The following is a 22,165-nucleotide window of genomic DNA, read 5'->3' on the forward strand; positions in this document are numbered from 1 at the left end:
TGCTGTAAACACTAGCTTCCATTGGTAGATTGTAAAGTACAGTTGATCATAACTGAATTTATGCAAATGCCCAAACTGGTATAAGGTACTTCTGCTCTTTTTGTAAAGTGACATGCATATCCATCAGCCTAACATCCTATTAATTATAATGCATGTTGAGAGTTTAGTTACATTTTTTTTTCTAAATATACTTTCTTAGTAAAGAGATTTACAATATAATGCTTAAATAACATTAATTGGTCAAACTCCTTGTAATGACACAATAAAAAAAATACAATCCATTAAATTTACTGCAAAATACTGCCAGCTGCCATTGCCAGGAATGTATCATGTAAAATATGGTGACCATGTTTTAGGCTTTATAGGATGTTATTTTGATGCCTGTATATTTTTCGGTTAACTGACGATTATTTCATCAAATAATATAAACCTAATATTTTAACCTTCTGGGACTATAAAAATCTGCTTTTTACTTAAGAATGTATTGCAAAACACTTTAGTAACTGCAGAAGGCCACGTGGTGACAAAGTTAATCAAGAATGGGCCTTCCAGGAGCAATAAATAATACACATGCACAGACAGTGTTACTCACAAACACAAAACACCATCAGGGCAACACTGACAAAAAAATAATTCTATAAAAAATAAAAATATAATGAAGTATAATGGGTCACAAAGGGACTTCTTGGAATGCCCAATTACTTTTCTTTTCTGTTTTAAACAGTAATTTTAACAATTAATAATTTACCATAAAAGTACATGTATTCTCTTGTTAAACATGCATTTTTACCATTAATTATATGGTAAAAAATATCATACTTCAAACATCTAAAAGATGTTATAATAATAACATGTTTTGTAAAATTATATGTATTTGTCACGGTTGAAGCAGAGGCAGGATTTATTAATACAGAAATAGACAAAAACCCAACATAAACTACCCCGTAGGTGACAAATTCCAGCACTGAAAGCTGACATACGGGACGAGACAGACATGAACATGAAACAAGACGAACTGGCATTGGACAGTACACACAAGGACACTAGAAATCAAATGGGTTAACAAGCAGGGCAGGTGTGACTAACTAATTAATAGTAAGCAAACAGGGAAGAGGGGAGACAGAGGCAAAACAGAAACAAAACAAATCCACGTGCTCTCATAAAAATGCAGACACCCGAATGGCACGAACACATATCAATGAGACTATAGGCAACATGCGCTCATGCTAACAAAACAATGCCATGCATTCTCACACTACACAAAGCCTGAGTGTAGGCAACATCACAAGACTGCGGCAAAGTTAGTTTGACATTCATTGGATATTCGGGCTCGTACACATTAAACTTAAAGACCACTTGACCTAAAGATGTCAAACCAACTGCAAATTACTCAGAACAGTATTCCCTCAATTGCACAAAGCTTGTTTTGGAGAGTTTTTACTTTGGTAGTTTTTAAATAGAATAATTAATCCCCGTTTTTAAATAGAATATGTTGTCCCTTTAATGCAGCAATTCTATTTAAAAACTACCAATGAAAAACTCCCAAAAATAAGCATTGTGCAATAGAAGGAATGCTAATCTGAGTAATTGGCAGTGGTTTGACATCTTTAGGTCAAATTGTCTTGGCGTTTAATGGATTTAAAGGGACTAAATATTCTATTTAAAAACTACCAAAGAAAAACACCAAATAAATAAATAAGCCTTGAGCAATAGAGGGAATTTTAGGAGTAATTTGCAGTTGGTTTGACATCTTTAGGTCAAACGGTCTTGAATTTAATGGATTTAAAAGGAACCAAATATTTTGTATAAAAACTACAAAAATATTTTTTCCCAAAAATAAGCCATGTGCAACAGAGAGAATAATAGGAGTAATTTGCAATTTGGATGACATCTTTAGGTCAAGCGGTTTTGAAGTAGAATGTGTATGAACCTGAATATCCAACGAATGTCAAAAATAAAACTAACTATACCACAGTCATCGAGAGGCAAACACGCGATGCACGCAACTGGTGACAAAACAAGACAGGACACACACACAAACCCGACACCTCAGATCGAAGTGACCAAACCACAAGGTGACAAAAACCCTGACTGACAGGACCGTGACAGTACTTTTGATACATGATCTTTTTTATTGTACATGGTAAGGTAACCCGTTATCTAATTTTTTTCTTTTGCTATAGAGTCTACATACAGAAAGGAGGTTGAACAGTTTGCTCACTGGTGCAATCATATCAACCTGGAGCTGAACACGCTCAAAGATGATTGTGGACTTCAGGAGGAACACCCCAACACTGACCCCCTCAGCATTCTAACAGCACTGTGCCAGCAGTGGAGTCATTCAGGTTCCTGGGCACTACCATCTCACATGACCTGAAGTGGTAGACCCACATTGACTCCACTGTGAAAAAAGCCCATCAGAGGTTGTGCTTCCTTCGCCAGCTGTGGAAGTTCAACCTGCCACAGGTGCTGTTGATACAGTTCTACTCAGCAGTCATTGAGTCTGTCTTCTGCACTTCAATAACTGTCTGGTTTGGTGCAGCTACGAAATCAGACATCAGAAGACTACAAAGGACTGTTCGGACTGCTGTGCAGAATATTGGTTGCCCCTACCCCCCTTCAAGAACTATACACTTCCAGAGTGAGGATAAAGGCTGTAAAAAACGTTATGCCAATTAACCTAGTAACGTTAACGTTAATTTATGTTAATCATCATGATTGTAACTTCGGCAGTAATATTATCTGTTTGCTCTTGTACACTGATGATGATAAATTGTGTGTTGAGTAGTTTATAAATGCAGTGGATACGTTTAATGTTAGTTAACAACCTCTACGATCATGTTGGAGAAATAAATCGTCATTATTTTTGTTTTTACTCGCCAGACGTTTGACCTCATGTAAGCACAATGTAACTAAAAGATATATTAAGCAAACTGAGAGAGGGATCCTCTTCATATTCACACAGTATAGTATATTGTAATTTTTATTTGATTTTGCTTTAAGATTTTAATTAGATTTTATCTTTTAAAAAATGTACAAATTTCACATTTTATCAATTTATATGATGTCATGAAATTAAATTTTTACTAATGAAACAAGCTGTTGTCACTGTTTGAAATTTCATACATATTATTAACAAAACAATTCACAAGGTGGGAACCTAATAATGAAGATTAGGGGGCTGACAATTAATTGTCAAACAAACAATTGCGATTAGGATGATTAATTTCCTGTTTTAGGTGTTTCACGAATATGACGATTAATTTCCATTCAAGCTTACTATGACCCAGCCAACCTGTCGCCTATAGCTATTATATTGTATTGCGCAATAGTATATTTCTGCCTTAAATTCTTCACTTTCACATTATTTTAAGGCTCTCTGATTAACTCGCAAGCCCTTATTTCTCATGAAGGAAGACTTTGAAATTGTGTTTCTTGCATTTGATAGTTTCCACAGAAATAGAGCAGGACATTTCCTCTGTCTCACAGCTGCACTGCGTGAATAGACCCCATTTGCATTACATTGCGTTAATTGAAAATTGAGTCCTTTGCGTTCACAAAATTAATAAGTTTATACCTTGTTTATTTTTCACGGGAGTTTGGCTAAAGTCTCTGTAGACGGCGTGCACGTCAGAACGCTTGAGAAGTGATTCATCTTCACAACTGAATGACACAAGTGGTTTTTCCCGCTCTTATCAGAGAGCATGCAGGGAAAGACGAGGCTGAATCCAGCTTCAACTGTTTGTATTCCGTAAAAGGGACTCTGAACTACACAACTCTATCACTGGCGAGTGAAATGTTAATTTAATTATTGAAAGTGCGGCATAATTTTATTGTGCCTCACTTTACTTGTTGCCAGTGGCTAATAACAGACGTTTTTTGGTCGCACAGTGAGTAATTTACTCGCATATGTGAGTAGTAGACGGCTGATTTAATTACTCACCTCAAAAATCCTCAACCAAATAACGGACGGAATAATCCAGTGCAGATATCTGCGAGTGTGTGTGTGTGCGTGCGTGAGTTTACAGCAACGGGTGAGGAATTGAACACGCAGCGCCATCTGATGCCGGATCCACAACATAACTATGGTATGGAGGACAAAACATGCAAAAATACTAAATAAATACATAAATAAATAAATGTAATATTAAGAAAAATAAATAAAGGAATAAATGTCTTGATAAAACAAATATAATTCGTTTTTAATGAAAGTTATTCCTGAATTTATTTTTGTATAACTTTTTTTCCTTTATTATTTTCTCTTTTTATTTTTTTATTCTTTCAAACTTTTTTTATTCTTTCATTTGTTTTTTATTATTATTTATTTATTTATGCATTAATTTATTTTTATATTTATTTATTCCCACATGTAATTATTTCTATATTTAAATATTCCCACATTTATTTATTTTTGTATTTATTATTACATTTCTGTCTCTTGTATGCTTACCATTGGCTTATTGTACATTGAAGCGTGTGCTCGATTACTCTTGACTTGTTTTGATGTGACACTAGGTCATAGCCATATCATGTAAACTATAGCTATTTTTGGGGCTAAAAACATAAGAGCTTAAGTCAATCCAAGATTTATTGGTTATACTAAAATCACAAAATAAATGGGGAGCTGTTTCTTCAACAAATCCACAAAATGAGCAAGTTTCATAAATTATATGATTTAACCTTATGCTTTTCTTTTTTTTTTCTGTGTATATAACTTCATATTTTGATGTCCACAAATCCATACTATTGATTTCTGTTGTTATGATTGTTCATTGTAAAAGATACAACCATGCTTCATTTCCCTGATCGTTTATGTATGTATGTATGTATATATAAGTTCTGCAATAAAAAAATAAAATAAAAAAAACTATAGCTGACGCTTCACATATATCTAGAGAGTTGCGCAACTTGCGAATGTAGTCGATAACCACGCATCAAATGACTATGTTTAGAGTAGAGGTGCTTATTGATTTTTTAGGAGAGCTGTATGCCGGTATGAATGTCGAAGCACATACTGGATTGTTAAACTCTCTGCAAAACGTTCCCTGCATATTCAAAATCTGTGCAAGTCAGAGGGTGCTAAGGTGGGACGTCCATCTGCTTCCGATAAGTACAAAAAAATGATGCACTGGAGCTACGCAAGGACCACCTCCCTCATTTCCATGTTGCACGCAGAAAAGTAAAAATAAATACATGTATAAATACATAAATATATATGGGAATATATAAATATGGAAATAAATATATGTGGGAATAAATAAATATAAAAAATAAATTAACACATAAATAAAAAAAATATGCAAAATAAATTTATAAATAACTAAAAGTTAAAAAGAATAAAAATAAAGTTAAAAATAAATATAGAAAATAATAAAGGAATAAAGTCATACAATAATAAATTCAGGAATAAATTGAATTAAAATCTAATTATATTTGTTTTATCAAGAGATTTATTCCTTTATTTATTTTTTTAATATTACATTTATTTATTTATTATTTATGCAGGTTTGGGTCTCCATACTTATGGTCTTGGCAGAGCTTCACGTTTTTAGGCAAAAGGATGTAGGGTATAAAATACTGTAGGTGGCGGTAATGCTCCTAGGAGTGAACAGCCATTAACAAGAAGCAGAATAAGAAGAAGAAGAAGGAAATTATGTCCGTCGTCCACCACCAGTTCAAGTTAGTTTGAGGTCGAGTGGAAGGTAAGCAAACTAATATTTTTTGAAACTAACAACATGTTTATGAGTAGCTAACAGTTAGTTTCGGTTGTTATGTGTAGTTTTTGAAAGTCGCTTGAGCTCTTGTTAGAAATTAAACTTAACACTTTGCCATCAGAGTAACTGAAACTGGACAGACAGTTAGCTGCTGCAGCGGTTAGCACACTGACAGATATTCTTTACTGAACATATCTTAAAAATAGTCGTCTCTTTTAGTTTTCATACCTCCCTTTTAGTAGGACATGGTCTGTGTTTGTAACCTGTAATTTGTAGAAATGTAGTGGCCTTATTTTTATTTTTGAAATCGCATAGAATGCAACTCGTTTCATACCCATTAACTGCGAGCGTGCTTTTGCAGAAGCGACTGTAGTGTGCGCGTTGACAGTGTTCTGTCTGTCTGACTGTCTGTCTGACTGTCTGTCTGACTGTCTGACTGTCTGACTGACTGTCTGTCTGACTGTCTGACTGTCTGTCTGTCTGTCTGTCTGTCTGACTGTCTGTCTGTCTGTCTGACTGTCTGTCTGTCTGACTGTCTGTCTGTCTGTCTGTCTGACTGTCTGTCTGACTGTCTGTCTGACTGTCTGTCTGTCTTGTCTGTCTGCCTGTTGTGTTGTGACAGCACTGTCAATTCCCTAAACTTTTAAATTTTACATCAGGCTACATATTTATCATATCAATAGCTGCATATAACGTCATTTTATTCTGTGATTTATTGTCCCTAATGGAGAATTTAATACGGTATTAGCCTAACTGTATTTCACCTGCTCGTTTCAATTTTTTTTAACGGTTTTCTTTGCCAACTTTCATTCGTCACGATATTTATTCAGAATGAAATTCCTCTTGCTGTCTGCAAAAACTCACACTTGACCTCAGCCAGTCTCGGTGTCATCAGCAGTGGAAGTTGAATCATATGACTAACATAGTGTTTGTTTGAGTTTCTTACCAGAGTAAAATATCAGTCTTTCTATAGCCGATGCCTCAATGCTTTTTTTGACCAAGAGTAAATAAGGGCCTGTAAGACTTCACTAGCATGGAATTTCTGGGAAGTGGAACATTCCGTGTTTAAAGACTGTGGGTTGCTGTGCGAATTAACTTGAGTAGTTGATATTAAATAAATGCTGTCTTTCTGTGAATACCTGCCTTTTATGGAAGCCCTTGAAAAGAGATGTTGTTTCTTAAGTGCAAACACAAGCATATAAGTGCAAAGACATTGCTTTACTGTACCTTTATTTTTACACCTTGATTGTAGCTTGTAAGTTAGAATTGCAATTATCGTTTTAGACTCACTGGTCAATCTGCACATTCTGATATAATCCTCTTTTGTTTTACCTGTCCAATTAGTCATGGCAATGACAAGTCAGACATCCTGTTCCACGATGAGTAACCACACTAGGGAGAGGGTCACCATGGCCAAAGTGACCTTAGAGAATTTCTATAGCAACCTCATTTCACAGCATGAGGAAAGAGAGATGAGGTAAGTCAAATATTTTTATTTTATGCTGTAATGTATTGAATATAACATGACTCCAGCAATACCAGCTCTGGGCGTTTCTGTAATGGATCTTTGAAACTTTCACTTCCAAACAAGTTTGGCTGGTCAAAATGAGTCACTAACTATTTTTGCATTTAGAAACAATTCCTTGCATACTTTGGCTACGACAAGTACAGTACAGTGTATGGTGAGACCATTATATCTTTTAATGTCTCATATTCCAGAGATCCTTTCGTAAAAAACTCTATTTTTGCCCCCTCATGTGAAACTATGTGACCACATCTTGCATTGGACTGAAGCTCTTACTTTTCTCAAACACTGGTGCTAGTGTTTCAACTCATGTGTTAAAGTTTTCTTGTATCTGATACAGGCAGCAGAAGTTGGAGAAGGTCATGGATCAAGAGGGACTAGTTGATGAAGAGGTGAACTTCTCAGAAATACACTGTTATTTTTATTTTATCTTTTATAAATATTTGCATACAAGTTTCAGAATTAAATGAACCTAATTGGCTAAAAATGGGCAACCTGCAGTTTCCTTGAGATTTTTATTGGCAGACTTTAGAAATTCTTTGAATGTAGTGACCGTTATCAAAATTAAAGCACTTTCATGGTACTTGCATGTGATTGGTTCCATTTAATTTCTGCAATTACTGGTCCTACAGAAGTGTATCCGGCGATCTGAGCATGCCAGGAAAGAGACAGAGTTTCTCCGTCTCAAACGAACACGGCTTGGATTAGAGGACTTTGAGTCACTTAAAGTGATCGGACGTGGAGCTTTTGGAGAAGTATGAATTTTTTTATTTATTTTTTGCCATTAAAGACCCCATGAAATCAAAATAGAAGTTTTGTTTTAGCTTACATCTGTTAGCTTTGAAGCCTATATGTTGATGTACTCCTAAAAGTTGACAAAATTATGTTTTAGCAGATATACCCATTTCTAAGAAAGTGACACTTGACAAAGTTTTTAACATTTATTTTGATAATTTTTATTTGGGCTTTCAGTCGATTTCAAATATTTAATTGCACGATGTGGCCATTAATTAATCAAATTAATTGCAGATTTATATTTACTGTGAAAGGCCCCCAAATAGAAGTAGGTCAGAATATATTTAAAATAATTATACATTTAATATATTATAATTTAGACAATTCAAATATATTACATCACGTACATATATTGTAGCAACAGACAAGTAATGCATTTAGACAATACAAAAAGTGTCTTTAAAAAATTCAAAATATTGCTTGTTTTATTTGTATATCATTGAACCTAACCCTATTATTGGCGTACATCCCTTTGTTCTGTTTAATTGTGTTGGTCTATATACTCATACCTCAGACGGCCGCTTTTGGAGCGTCTCAACTTGGCTGCATCGCGTCTCAATAGTTTTCAGTGCCTCTAGTCCTAAGCTCTGTGTTTTTAAGATGATATGCTAAGTTAAAGGTAGTTTTACCACTCAAGGTGATACACCAAGCTTGAATTATTCCTATAGTACAGAGATTCCCTAGTACGGAATTTAGGTACAGTCGGTTGCATGATTATTTGTGTACATTTTTAAATGCGTTATTTTTCATTTTATTATTTGCACTAAATTAACGTGTTACAGTTGAAGTCAGAAGTTTGTATACACTTAGGTCATTAAAACACATTTTTTAACCACAAAGATTTCATATTAGCAAACTATAGTTTTGGAAAGTCATTTAGGACATGCATGACGTGATTGATTTTCCAACAAGTATTTACAGACAGATTGTTTCTCTTTTAATTGACTATATCTCAATTCCAGTGGGTCAGAAGTTAACAGTGCCTTTAAGCAGCTTGGAAAATTCTAGGAAATTATGTCAAGCCTTTAGACAATTAGCCAATTAGCTTCTTCTTGACATCATGGGAAAATCAAAAGAAATCAGCCAAGACCTCAGAAAAAAAACGTGTGGACCTCCACAAGTCTGGTTCATCCTTGGGAGCAATTTCCAAATGAATGAATGAAGGTACCACATTCATCTATATAAACAATAGTACACCAGTATAAACTCCATGGGACCACGCAGCCATCATAATGCTCAGGAAGGAGACGCATTCTGTCTCCTAGAGATGAATGTAGTTTGGTGCAAAAAGTGCAGATCAATCCTAGAACAACAGCAAAGGACCTTGTGAAGATGCTTAAGGAAACAGGTAGACAAGTATCTATATCCACAGTAAAACGAGTCCTATATCGACATATCCTTAAAGGATGCTCAGTAAGGTAGAAGCCACTGCTCCAAAACCGCCATACAAAAGCCAGACTACAGTTTGTAAGTGCACATGGGACAAAAAAATCTTACTTTTTTGAGAAATGTCCTTGGGTCAGATGAAACAAAAATGTAACTTTGGCCATAATGACCATCGTTATGTTTGGAGAAAAAAGGGTGAGGCTTGCAAGCCGAAAGAACACCATCCCAACAGTGAAGCATGGGGGTTGGCAGCATCATATTGTGGGGGTGCTTTGCTGCAGGAGGGACTGGTATACTACACAAAATAGATGGCATCACGAGGAAGGAAAATTATGTGGATATATTGAAGTTAAAGCTTTGTCGCAAATGGGTCTCCAAATGGACAGTGACCCCCAAGCATACCTCAAAAGTTGTGGCAAAATGGCTTAAGAACAACAAAGTCAAGGTATTCGAGTGGCCATCACAAAGCCCTGAACTCAATCCGAAAGTGTGCGTGAGCAAGGAGGCCTACAATCCTGACTCGGTTCTGTATGGAGGAATGGGCTAAAATTACAGCAAGTTATTATGAGAAGCTTGTGGAAGTCGACCCAAAACATGTGACCCAAGTTAAACAATTTAAAGACAATACTAACAAAGTGTATGTAAACTTCTGACCCACTGGAAATGTGATGAAAGAAATAAAATCTGAAATAAATAATTCTCTACGATTATTATAAAATTTCAAATTCTTAAAACTTAGTAATCCTAACTGACCTAAGACAGGGATTGTTTTCTATAATGTCAGGAATTGTGAAAAACTGAGTTTAAATGTATTTGGCTAATGTGTATGTAAACTTATGACTTCAACTATAAATCAACAGCCCTAATTTTTTTTTTATTGAAAAATGGACCATAGACAGCTAAAATGGCCAAAATAGTGATGACTCTTGAAAGCAGGGGTGTAATACAGTTTTTATTTTTTGTCCAATAAAATGCTCACTAGAATGAGAATGTTCCCTCACCCTAATTTGACTTGCCTCTAACTAGCAATAAGTAGAAAATCAAGTTCTTTCAAAGCTGTGGCATGAACTAAAGACTTTTTTTGTATTTATTTTTTTAGTAAAGCCGTTAGATCTCTTAACCCGTCTTCCTGTTTCTATAGGAAATATGTCAACAGGAAGGGAAATTGTGTTCATCAAACAATTTCCTGTGATGTTGTAAAAAAAAAATATGATTTTTTTTTTTACATAATTTTTTCATTGTAAGTGATTGCATTACTTGAATAGTAGTACTGTTTGTCCTTGTGAAGCTGTGTAAAACTTTATGCTATTTTTCACCTGTAGGTGCGTCTAGTTCAGAAGAAGGACACCGGCCATGTTTATGCCATGAAAATCTTGCGTAAGGCTGATATGCTAGAGAAAGAACAGGTACGTCTTCACAGATGGAGTCACACTAGTCCTTATGGCATCAGCATTCTTGTCATGTAGACTGATCTGTAACGCTCATTTGCTCTAGGTTGGTCATATTCGAGCAGAAAGGGACATTCTTGTAGAGGCAGACAGTCTGTGGGTGGTCAAGATGTTCTACAGCTTTCAGGATAAGATGAACCTCTACCTCATCATGGAGTTTCTGCCTGGAGGTGAGCGCTGGTCAATGTCTTCATTTCAGAAAAGCGTAACTGTGTCTCATTTGAGCTTTTAGCACATGCACACATTCATACCTATAAATAATTGTCAATCAAGGTGTTTTAGGTGCAAGATTGTGTGTATTTGTTTTTCCCTGAAATTGTGTAGTTCAAGATTTGTATAGTAAAATTCAAGCACCAAAAGATGACTGATATGTTTTTGTATGCCCAGGTGATATGATGACTCTGTTGATGAAGAAAGACACTTTAACAGAGGAGGCCACACAGTTCTATATTGCTGAAACTGTGCTGGCTATTGATTCCATTCACCAGTTAGGCTTCATCCACAGAGACATCAAACCAGACAACCTGCTGCTGGACTCAAGGGTAAGAATATAAAGCACACACACAAACAGAGTCTTCAATTATTTTGCTGTAGTTTCAGACCTGAAAGAGGACTTTATTCATAAAGGCATAAGCAAAACTACAATTTTGTTTAACAGTGTAGTCTCATAGCCTTGCTTTAAAGAGCAATTCTCATTCAGAATGTCAATATGCTCCTTCAGGGCCATGTGAAGTTGTCTGATTTTGGCTTATGCACTGGTCTGAAGAAAGCTCACCGCACAGAATTCTACAGAAACCTCAATCACAGTCTTCCAAATGACTTCAGTAAGCAGATATTTATCTCTCATTCTGATATTAGTCCTTAAAGACCTTACTCCCTTTAATCAGACTTGGTCTCTGATTGTTGAACTTTCAAAGGATTGAATGGCTTGACCCTGTTGTTGGAGTTTCTGGGAATAATTTGTGTGTGTGTTTTTCCTGCAGCGTTCCAAAACATGAACTCAAAGAGAAAAGCAGAAACATGGAAGAGGAATAGGAGACAGCTGGTAAGTTTACCAATTACTGTCCTGTGTATATACTGGGTTTGTACTAAACCTGTTTCTAACAGATTAATGCATACATTTATGCTGGAAGCTATATGCTGAATAGGTTCTTAATAAGGTAATTTATGTGTGTGGGAAGGATTAGATAATCCTTTGCCATTCTTGCAGTTTTAGATACACAATGAAATGGATAACACAACTCCGTTATTGGAATTATTGCCTCGACGTGCATGTATTTATTGTTATGGAGACAAATAGTTCTGTTTGAATAAAAGGCTTCTTTTTCAGGCCTTTTCCACTGTTGGAACCCCTGACTACATCGCCCCAGAAGTGTTTATGCAAAACGGTTATAACAAGCTCTGCGATTGGTGGAGTCTGGGGGTCATTATGTATGAGATGCTAATAGGTGAGATTTTCAGAAGAGTTTGGTTCGTAAATATAGCAAATAAATACTCTTAAAATGTGGCTAAAATATGTCTTTGTGCCTTTTTCTAGGATACCCTCCATTTTGCTCAGAAACACCACAGGAGACTTACAGGAAGGTGATGAACTGGCGGGAAACTTTGACCTTTCCTCCTGAGGTCCCAATTTCAGAGAAGGCCAAGGATTTCATCCTCAGGTTCATTTCTCACCCTCATCCTCCGCTCTGTGGTCATATCTTTTGCTATATTGTTAAAATGTTCTTTGACTTGTTTTATACTGTCTTCAATAATCTGCAAGCTTAACCCAATGTATTTTGCTTCTTCACACTTAAGCCATTGCCACACAAGCCAATTTTTCCAGTGATTTTCAGGCGTGAGCTTCATTAACATAATCGCCGGCTAGGTGGTGGGAGACTAAGTGCGCATTAGCGTCTGCTAGTGGGAGGTTGTGAATCACTTGAACAATGGACTCCCTGCTGAGTTAATGGATTAAAAAACAGAAAAGGCGCATCCGGCTTGGTTTAAAAAAAATATTTATGTCGCCAAGGCAGGGTTTTGTGTTCTCTTCAAGTGACCAATGAGCTGCTTTTACTGAAGAACTGACAAGATGTCAAGCTGATCTGAACATTTTTAATTTCCTCAGCTGCATATCATCACAAACGCAATAGTAATCCATAGTGATTCGGTCACAAGCATTTTCCCTGCCTATTTTTTACTACATTGACATCAAAGCAGAGCCACAACCTTTTTATTGATTATAGACTTTTGGTGGCTATATTATATAGGTTGATCTTCACGATCTCTTCTCTCTTTTGGATAGTGGCAGAACAGACAGGTGTGTGTAAGCAACTAATGATGTATACAACACAATTTTTACCGTTAGGGTCCATTTTAAAATATAACCTTGTGAAAGTGAACAGAACCGTGAAGAAAATGCGACATTGTCACAATTTATGCCCTTGTTTTGGATCAAATTAAGCATGCTACAGGTCTGAAAACACCCTAAATCAATCTATAACAGTTGCTGACAGGGAATCAGGGAGAGAGAGAGAGTTGCTGGTAAGTTTGATATCAGTAAGAATTTTATATCAGTAAGAATTTTATACCTCTGACTGAAGAGAGCAAGATCTTATCAAAATCAGTGTGACACCCCAGGCCAAAATCTAGTTGTTAGGAGTCTTATTGTGGTGCTGGTTTTATATGTGACTCATTTTTAGTTACCCCTCCATATTGTTAACAATGATGATTCCCTTCATTTAGGGGTGTAGTTAATCTTCTACATCTTGTTTATTTTTCTCAATCACTAACCTCTTATTCTGCTGTTTTCCATTAGGTTCTGTTGTGAGAGTGAGCTCAGGATTGGAGCCACTGGAGTGGAAGAGATAAAGACTAACCCTTTCTTTGAGGGGGTGGACTATGACCATATCAGGTAGAACTTCATGTCATCTTACTATTAATATTCAGTGTCTGTTGGAGATTAATGAAATGCTTGTAGATGATTCTATACATCATCCTTGGGACTTGGATGAACAATGCGTTTAACGTTTTTTTGCAGGGAGAGACCTGCGGCCATTCCAATTGAGATCAAAAGCATTGATGACACCTCCAACTTTGACGAGTTCCCTGATTCAGACATTCTCCAGCCTTCTGGTGGGTTTTAGTCACTTGTGATGCTTTCTGAAGTTCCTTAAATATTTTACGTGTTGCCGTACTTTAAACTGATGTGTTAATGTCTCCTTGTTCTATCTTTATAGCTCCTATTGTGTCCAACCACACTGAGGCCGATCTGAAGAGTAAAGATTGGGTTTTCGTCAACTACACTTACAAGCGCTTTGAGGGGTTGACTGCACGAGGAGGAATCCCATCATACATGAAAACTGGAAAGAGATAGAACCAGTGGGATTCAGTAACATGCTGCTCCTTGCAGTAGCTCTGTTTTTACAAGACAGTATCGATCACTTCTTGCATCTGAAGGATCCTGCACCATCCATTTTCTGTTTTGATTGACTCATTCATGGATGCGGACTCCTCGTCCTTTATCTGTAGGACTCATTCAGAGTTCTTACTAAGGGCTTTTTTCTACTTTACTGTGGTCACTGGGCTTTTCCTTTTTCCTTTTAAGGATTTAAGATTTTGCCAATCATCTTTCGGGTTGCCAGGTCTTGTAAAATTTAGAATGGAGATATTTTTTCCAACACACTGCTTCATTGAAAAGGGCTTGAACAGAAGCTAGCTAGACCCCTTTTTAGGTTTAAAAACTGACTAGTACTCCGTATACAGTAAGTGATATTAATTGCATTAGTATTGGTGGATCATTGATTTACCATTTTAAAGGACTAGCATTTGTGGTAGAATCACCCCATCTCAGGCTTTTTCTTGTCCGCATCTGCTGTAAAAAAAGTTCTTACTATTTTTAATTGAGAGTGTGACTTATGCTCAGGCGATGTTTTAAAATCAATACTTTTTATAGAATCACATTCTTCCGCTGTTTCATGGAAATTGCTTCCCTTGTTACGCTCTCCATCAAAGGTCTTGGTGACAATGGCAAAACAAGTCATTGTCATCTGAATGGTTGTCACTTGTCATGTTAGAACGCCCTGGAGTTGCATATGTTGTCTTCTATTTGGATCCTCCTTAGACCAGCAGAAAAATTTGCCAATCAAACTAAATTGTTGTTCTACGATTTTTACTAGTTTCCCCCAAAAACTTGGGAAAAGTCCAAGCAGACTCTACAGATCACCATTTGTATTGTATATTTAATGGGAAGTTGCAGATGACCTGGAGATTCCAAAGTTGCTTGGTGCAAATGCAATTGTTTTTTGTTTATTTATTTTTTTACAAATGGGTAATTTCTAATCTTTGGTGAACAAGCCAAATTTCTTGCATCTTGAGGAGAATAACAACACTATTCAGGGATTAAAATGTTATGAGTGTCCACTTACCAAGTCTTCCATTTTTATATGGGGATACAATTTTAAATGCAAAACTTTACCAAACAGACGCAACTTTTCCTAACTTGAAGCAGCATTGTGTCTGAGGGCTTGAAGCTCTTCCTTGTCTGATCATAGATGCTTTCTTTTTCATCCTACATTAATTAGGAAACTTAAAGTCGCCATCTAAACTTGTAGCAAAATGAAAATCCATCTACATTTAGACTCGAATAACATTAGTTTTACGTTCCGCAATGTTTATTATTAGTCAGCACATTATTGTTACTGCAATACTTAGCTCAGTAAGCTACCTTTTTTTTTTTAAATAAATCAAACAAGGGCATGCAAATAATTTTCAAAAGTGTGGGAGAATATAATATCTCCTGTACACTGAAAAATAGAAGCACATTTATGTAGTAAGGACACATGTCTTCTCTTTTTTTTTTTTTTTCTTTTTTACCAAATTGAATGTATCCTATTGGTAAAATGAAGCTGGTCCTAATTGAGTGCTAAAATGTTCTTATGTATGCTTGAACACCTAAGAATGCTAGAAAGTTGGTTGACCTCTGGATTTGCCTAAATGCATTGGGTAATGATTTGGCATCTAGATTGATTGTTTGATTTCTTTATTTTCACAGCATAACAGAGATCTTGTATATTGTTTGTTGATAAATGCTGCTCTGCTTGTTTTCACAAGTGCTGAAAAAGTTGCAGAACTATGAATGAGTGTTTGTTGCATTTTAATCTTGTGATGCTTTGTTTATTTGTTTTCCTTATTCTGGGGTGGCTGTGGCTCAGGTGGTAGAGCGGGTTGTCCACTAATCACAGGGTTGGTGGTTCGATTCCCGGCCCACATGACTCAACATGCCGAGATGTCATTGGGCAAGACACTGAACCCCAGGGTTGGTGGTTCGATTCCCGGCCCACATGACTCAACATGCCGAGATGTCCTTGGGCAAGACACTGAACCCCAAGTTGCTTCCAATGGCAAGATAGCACCTTGCATGGCAGCTCTGCCATCGTGTGTGTGTGTGGGTGAATTAATCAACACTTTTGAATACCGCTAAGGTTAAGTGCAGATCATTTACCATTCTAGGATCACTGAATGAAAATACTTGGGGGTGAATTCATGGTTATCGCATATCAATGATAAAATCTTAAGTCAGAAGGGGCTTTGTGGAATATATAGAATTATTCACTGTCTACAAGAAGCAGGTTATTTGCTCGACTGCTTTGTATCTCGTGTTGCTGTAGCTCTCATGCTGAAAACAATCATGAAACTAGTGTGTCAAAGAGGGTGTTGTCTTTTAATAATTTTTGCCCTGTCTTTATACATTTTAGAACTCACCCAAATTAAAGGACCTCTTTGTTTTATTGAAGATTAACCTATGCACCTTTTATTAGTTGTAATGTCATGTATATTTAAAGTATACACACACACACACACACTTGTCAAGTTGTTAAAATGTACACTGAATGACTGCTCTGTTGTTTGCCTGTGAGTTTGTAATTCTTTCATTAAGTTTTTCACCTAACCAGAAGTAGACTAGCCTTAAGACTTTTGGGGATCTACTTCCCTGCTAAGAGCTAAAGAAATAATTACACGACTGTGTTTGTTATAAAGGAGTTAATTCACACCGGTGCTTGTGCTCACAATGTGTGCAAGAGAGGGGAGATCTTTCACGGTTTATTCAGATTGTTAATTAGGTAACATCCAAAGCTGATCAAGTTTTGTTTAAAGATTGACTGTGAACACAGCTCCAGCTTTTCACCGATGTCACGTTCTGCTGTGGGAGGTGGATGTTTGTCCTCTCTCTGCCTTAAGCTTGAGATGTAGCGCGTGTTTGTGGATTTTTCCAGTGCTCATAGAGCACCTTTCACTGATTTATTTAACTGATAGTTTGTTTTTGAGGTGGGGCACAGATGTCTTGAATAAAACACCAGTTCATTTACACATGTGAGACCCTTATATTCCTACTTTCTCATGTTCCTTCTGTCCTTTTTTAGTTAAGCATAACTAGTATTAATATTGCTCCTAGGTAGGGTTTGGGATTTGACTGAAACCTCTTTCAGATATATAGGGACTTTTTAAACCTTAAGTATTAAACTGCAGCACATAAATCATCCTGCATGTGCTACAGACATGAATGATAACTCCAATTGTGCAGCTTGTTCACAAGTTGTGTGTTATTACTGAGTTGTTGTTTTTTTTTGCCTGGCGGTTAGTTAAAATAGTTGACATAATCCCACAGACTTACATTGAACAAGTGACCCAAGCCATATCTTGGGACAAGAATATCAAAGATTTTGAAAATGGTATACCTTTTAAAAAGGTTTTGAATGTGTAATTTGTTTCTCTTAATGCTTTAATGCTGGCTGTATGTACAGCTGTGACTTTGAAATAAGGGACTTCAGGGTTCCCACATGTCCTGGAAAACCTGGAGTTTTGCAATGATGTTTTCCTGTCATGTAATATGAGAAAAATACCTAAATGTCCTGGGAAATTATTATTTATCCTGGAAAATATTTTAGAATTATAAAACTGTTTGTGTCCCTGACAATGTTTTTCTTGTACAATTATTGAAACATTGCAATTTTTTTAAGCAACACTGCTGGAGTTTTAACTACAAAAATATTGAGTTTTTAACTTTAGACAGTGATGATCGTCGGACCGCAGATTTTTTTTTTAAATGAAAATGACTTCACACCCTGAGGTGGTAGCATGGTGATAATACGACCTTTATGGCTCGGTATGTAAATTAATTTTAAATAATTTGACAGAGTCTGCATATACTGCCGTTACCCTTCCATGTAGGCCCTTTGATTTCTGTGTTACGGAAAACACGGATGGAATCACTGAATCCAGTCATAAAAATTACAATAGCTATAAAATGCTGAATGTCATGGAATTTGATATATTGGGACAAAAAATAATGTTTTAATGCACAATTAGTCAAATTTTATGCTGAAAACACCTCATCATGAGCATCACACTTGCTCTGGGTGTCTGTTTGTATAGATGACAGCGAGCAGAGTGCTCTTAAGCATGCAGTACATACAGACTATATATTTATTTGAATGAAATCATAGCTTTTGGGGGTTTAATAATCACACTGGGCTATGTAGCAAACTGCTCATACAGAGGTGAGAAATTACCGTCAAAAACACAGAAAAGCCTAAATAAAAGCTTGATTTAAATGGACGTGTGAAATGGGATAAAAGATAATGTTTCATGCAATTGAATAATAATAATTATGTATTAAAGCGATATCTCATCTGTGATGTTTTGTTGTGCAGCAAGTTTGATACAAATATCTCCTGTGTTGTTTCAGATTGTGCTGTGAGGATTTTGTGGAAAATAACTAAATTTGATAAAAACAATGCAGTGTTAATTAACTTATTAAAATAAATTTAAGTTTAAACAAATTCAATTGATTAGACACCATATTGATAATAAAATTTAATAAAACTGTCAAATATGGTATTTTGAAAAAGAATCCTCTAATAACCACAATTGTAATGGCCTCTTGTGTGGTTTTGCTTAAATATTACAACCATGTGGCCCATAAAATATCCTGGAAAATTATGCCTTGAAAGAGTGGGAACCCAGGGCTTAAAAAACATAATTCACTGGGATCCTGTGAGATATGAGCTCCATGTTAGTGTAGTGCTGTTCCAATTGAACACATTTTTTAAAATGGTTTAAACCGTTCATTAACAGCTCCAGCCTATAAATAGTACACAGGAGTTTGGACACGTTCTTCAATCTGTGAACATCCCACACATTCTTGACATTGTAAAACTCATTCTTAACACTTCAATTATTTTGCGGCTTAGGAAGTGATTGAGAAAAAATGTAGAAGGGAACATTCTTTTTGTGATGCAACCTTTATTTGACATCATTCAAATGTTAAAGAATGAGTGAAAGGCCCTATAAACTGTCATGGGGAAGTTGTGCTGTTTTTTGTGTCTTTTCTGTAAAAGGCCCACAGGAGTAGTAAGATGACCAATGTAATTGCAACGGATATGGACAGGCTTACTAGCACCCTGTTGCGGACAGTGCTGCTTGGATACAGTTTTCCTGTGGTGATGGCGATGTTAGGCCACAGGCTCTCTGGTTTTTCCCACTGAATCAGTCCTTTAGCAAAGTCCATACTCAGCATGTTGGGAGATAACGCCTTCACTCATTTATACATTCTATTCATTCTTTGTTTACCAGTGTCCAGTAAGTCAATACATCCCAGAATCCTATTCTCTGAGAGGGTCTAGGACCACATTGTCCAGACTCAGAGCTTCATAGAGGGGAAACAGTGAGTTATCAGATGTGATCATTCCATGGGCAAAGTGACCCAAGGCTTCCATCACTTCCTCTAAACAGTCAAGCACAAGCCGCTGATCAGCAGTCACCATTTGGGTCTTTCCACACTGCCAGGTGTCTAGGCAGCAGATAGTCCACAGCTTACAGGGCAGAGCTCCTGAGTGGGGAGGCCAAGCCCACAGGTGGCACTGCAGGTTATGACCCAGGTGTTGAACTTCTCCAGTTCTTGCAGCTACAGCCGCTGGGTGAGTGCAGGACTATCCAGCCAAAGGGCTGAGAGGGACATTGATGTAACTTCTTATGTCAAAGTTGAGAAACAACAACCAGCCAAACTTTCAGAAAATAAACAGAATGAGGGGGTAACGAAGGATCCCACAATTGAGTGATCCCAGAAAGACATGCCAGAGATGGCATTATTTGTCTACCAAAAAATAAATATCAAAGACCTGCATACATTGTTCTTATTTTCCACAATTAACGTGTGAAGACAAAGAGCACGTGTTTAAAAAGTCCTCATACCAGATACTGTTTTGACAATAATGTGATTTTGGAACCATGTTGTTTTGGGAAATAGTTATTAACTCCTTTACTCCTTTTTCTATATTTCTTATTTTGGGTAAACAAATTATTCCAAAGTCTTTGTTATTATAGCCTACTTGGAATTTTAGCTCAAAAAGGTTTTGCTGAAAAATCATCTTTATCAGAATAATGATAAAAGATTATGATTAGACACTTAGCCTATTAGGATTTTGAGGATTAAAATATTATTTGATATATTACCATCGAAAAATATTGAATAAAAACAGTCTACCTCAACATTAGTGAGCTCTTACATTTGTTTGAATGTTCAGTAGATTCAACCAACTGAAAGAACACCGAACGGATTATTTAAAATTCTGCATTCTCTTTGTGACGTTATATAGTGTTTGAACATTGCGTTTGCTTAAAAGGAAATATATTCTTACTGTCAGCTTTTAGTCTTATTCTCAAATGTATTTACTTATTCATTGACAATACAGATTTATTCATTTGATCTTGCCACTAGATGGCGCTCGGCCTCACAGAACAACTGTACACGCGTTCTGTGAGATTATGGTTACGCTACAGGTGTAATAATTAGGGTAGACCGAGTACGGTTGCAACACTTTTTTTCTTTTTTTCTGTACTGCACAACTGCTGACCAGAACAAACATGTCATTTTTTTTTCACATGATATTTCTTTATCTATCTACCATTCAAATGTAAATCCTCTCTTGGATTTTCTAACCATGATACAAGGCATCATCTGACATTAAAACACATGCAAAAAAAAAAAAACAACAACCAAAAAACACATGATATTTCACAAGGATAGAGGAGTAAGAAAATGAAAAGCAGACAACCTATGAACTATGTTCAGTTAGTGTGGCATTAAGATAAGCATAGCGCCTGTGGTTATTGACACGTCTCAGATCTCAGCCATCTATGAAATGCCTGCAACTGAAAGACTCCGGTGGGGCTAATAGTGATTCAAACCAGGCCAACTATAGTCATCCTTACCCTATTCTTATTTTTTTTTTTTTTTTTGGGCCAATTCATTTGGTGAAGTCTGGTGGTTTGGTGGCATAATTTGTGCAAGACAGAGTTAGAGAGAGAATTAACTGTAGTGTTGGGTGCAGTCTTTTGTGTTGGTGTATGCAGGATGTGGACAAGCCCTGAAGGCAGCTTCTCATGCTGAGGAAGCATCACCTCAAGGGCAAAGAGAGTACGAACAAAACCTTTCTGTCTGTGCATCAGAACAAAACAACATCAACTACAGAGACCATAGAGCAACATACTGTTTGTTTAATTACATTTTCATGGACATTAAAAATTGGTTTGTCATATTATACTGGCACTGACAGCCAACACCAATGACAGTCACAGTAGCTATCACTTCTATTTCTCATAGACCATATTTAGCCCTAAAAAGTGTCCTGTATAAATAAATAAATTGCTATTTTCCAACACATTTCCACGTTTTCTTATTTTATTTAATATTGCTTTTATTTTCAATTTTATAGCTTGTTGAAACATGAAAATACAATTTAAAATATATGAGTTTTTGCTCAGGTCAGCTGCCTTCTCAAAACATGCTGCCTTTTTAAACTTATATAAAGATTGTGAGTTGATGCCGGACTTTATATACAAAGCAGCATGTCCTTGGTATTTGTAAGGACCCCCTTTTCAATTACTTTTTGAAGACTGTATCCCTCACAGCCTCGTTTTCATTCCCGTCTAAAATCAAATATGGCGATTCTCTGACAAACAAACCCACTAGACTATATATAGTACGATAGCCTGCAATTTCTAATGGATTTATTCAATGACTGAATGACACAATTAGATGTAGATCTCCCATTATCAATCACTGAACTAAAAGTCTTTTCAGACAAGCATCCAAAGAAAATCCAAACTTGGGGATATCAAGCCTTCTACGCAAACACACTACCATCAAATTTGGTGACGTGATTGAGAGAGCGCAGCAACTTGCAGACGGTCCCTCAGCGTCACACTCGCTGTTCTCAACAGCTCCCATCTCACTTTTCATGAAGCCAACTCTCATT

At 36.4% G+C, this 22,165-nt stretch overlaps 1 protein-coding gene across 2 annotated transcripts; it reads left to right on the forward strand.

Annotated features, from left to right (window-relative positions):
* The first annotated feature begins 5,631 nt into the window (after positions 1–5,631).
* Positions 5,632–17,812, forward strand: LOC127630805 (serine/threonine-protein kinase 38). 2 transcript variants are annotated; one of them, XR_007968900.1, is made up of 15 exons: positions 5,632–5,702; positions 7,059–7,191; positions 7,580–7,631; positions 7,872–7,994; positions 10,743–10,826; positions 10,915–11,038; positions 11,256–11,410; positions 11,590–11,692; positions 11,852–11,913; positions 12,199–12,316; positions 12,406–12,529; positions 13,666–13,761; positions 13,888–13,982; positions 14,087–16,164; positions 16,238–17,812. XR_007968900.1 is itself a non-coding variant. In XM_052108599.1 (14 exons), exons 2-14 carry the CDS (start codon positions 7,061–7,063, stop codon positions 14,221–14,223), a joined length of 1,404 nt encoding a protein of 467 aa, XP_051964559.1. In that variant the 5' UTR covers positions 5,632–5,702; positions 7,059–7,060; the 3' UTR covers positions 14,224–17,812. The 2 variants fall into 2 exon arrangements, 1 of the variants encoding a protein (XP_051964559.1); XM_052108599.1 differs by having other exon boundaries at positions 14,087–17,812.
* The last annotated feature ends 4,353 nt before the right edge of the window (positions 17,813–22,165 follow it).

Source organism: Xyrauchen texanus, chromosome 37, assembly GCF_025860055.1.
Source record: "Xyrauchen texanus isolate HMW12.3.18 chromosome 37, RBS_HiC_50CHRs, whole genome shotgun sequence".
NCBI classification, from domain to species: domain Eukaryota; kingdom Metazoa; phylum Chordata; class Actinopteri; order Cypriniformes; family Catostomidae; genus Xyrauchen; species Xyrauchen texanus.

What these genes read in the sequence shown, in the direction of transcription:
- LOC127630805 (XM_052108599.1), top strand. Translation starts at nt 7,061, where the DNA reads ATGGCAATGACAAGTCAGACATCCTGTTCCACGATGAGTAACCACACT. An exon ending in GCCAAGGATTTCATCCTCAG is followed by an intron (nt 12,530 to 13,665) that starts GTTCATTTCTCA and finishes GTTTTCCATTAG; the next exon opens with GTTCTGTTGTGAGAGTGAGC. An exon ending in GTGGACTATGACCATATCAG is followed by an intron (nt 13,762 to 13,887) that starts GTAGAACTTCAT and finishes GTTTTTTTGCAG; the next exon opens with GGAGAGACCTGCGGCCATTC.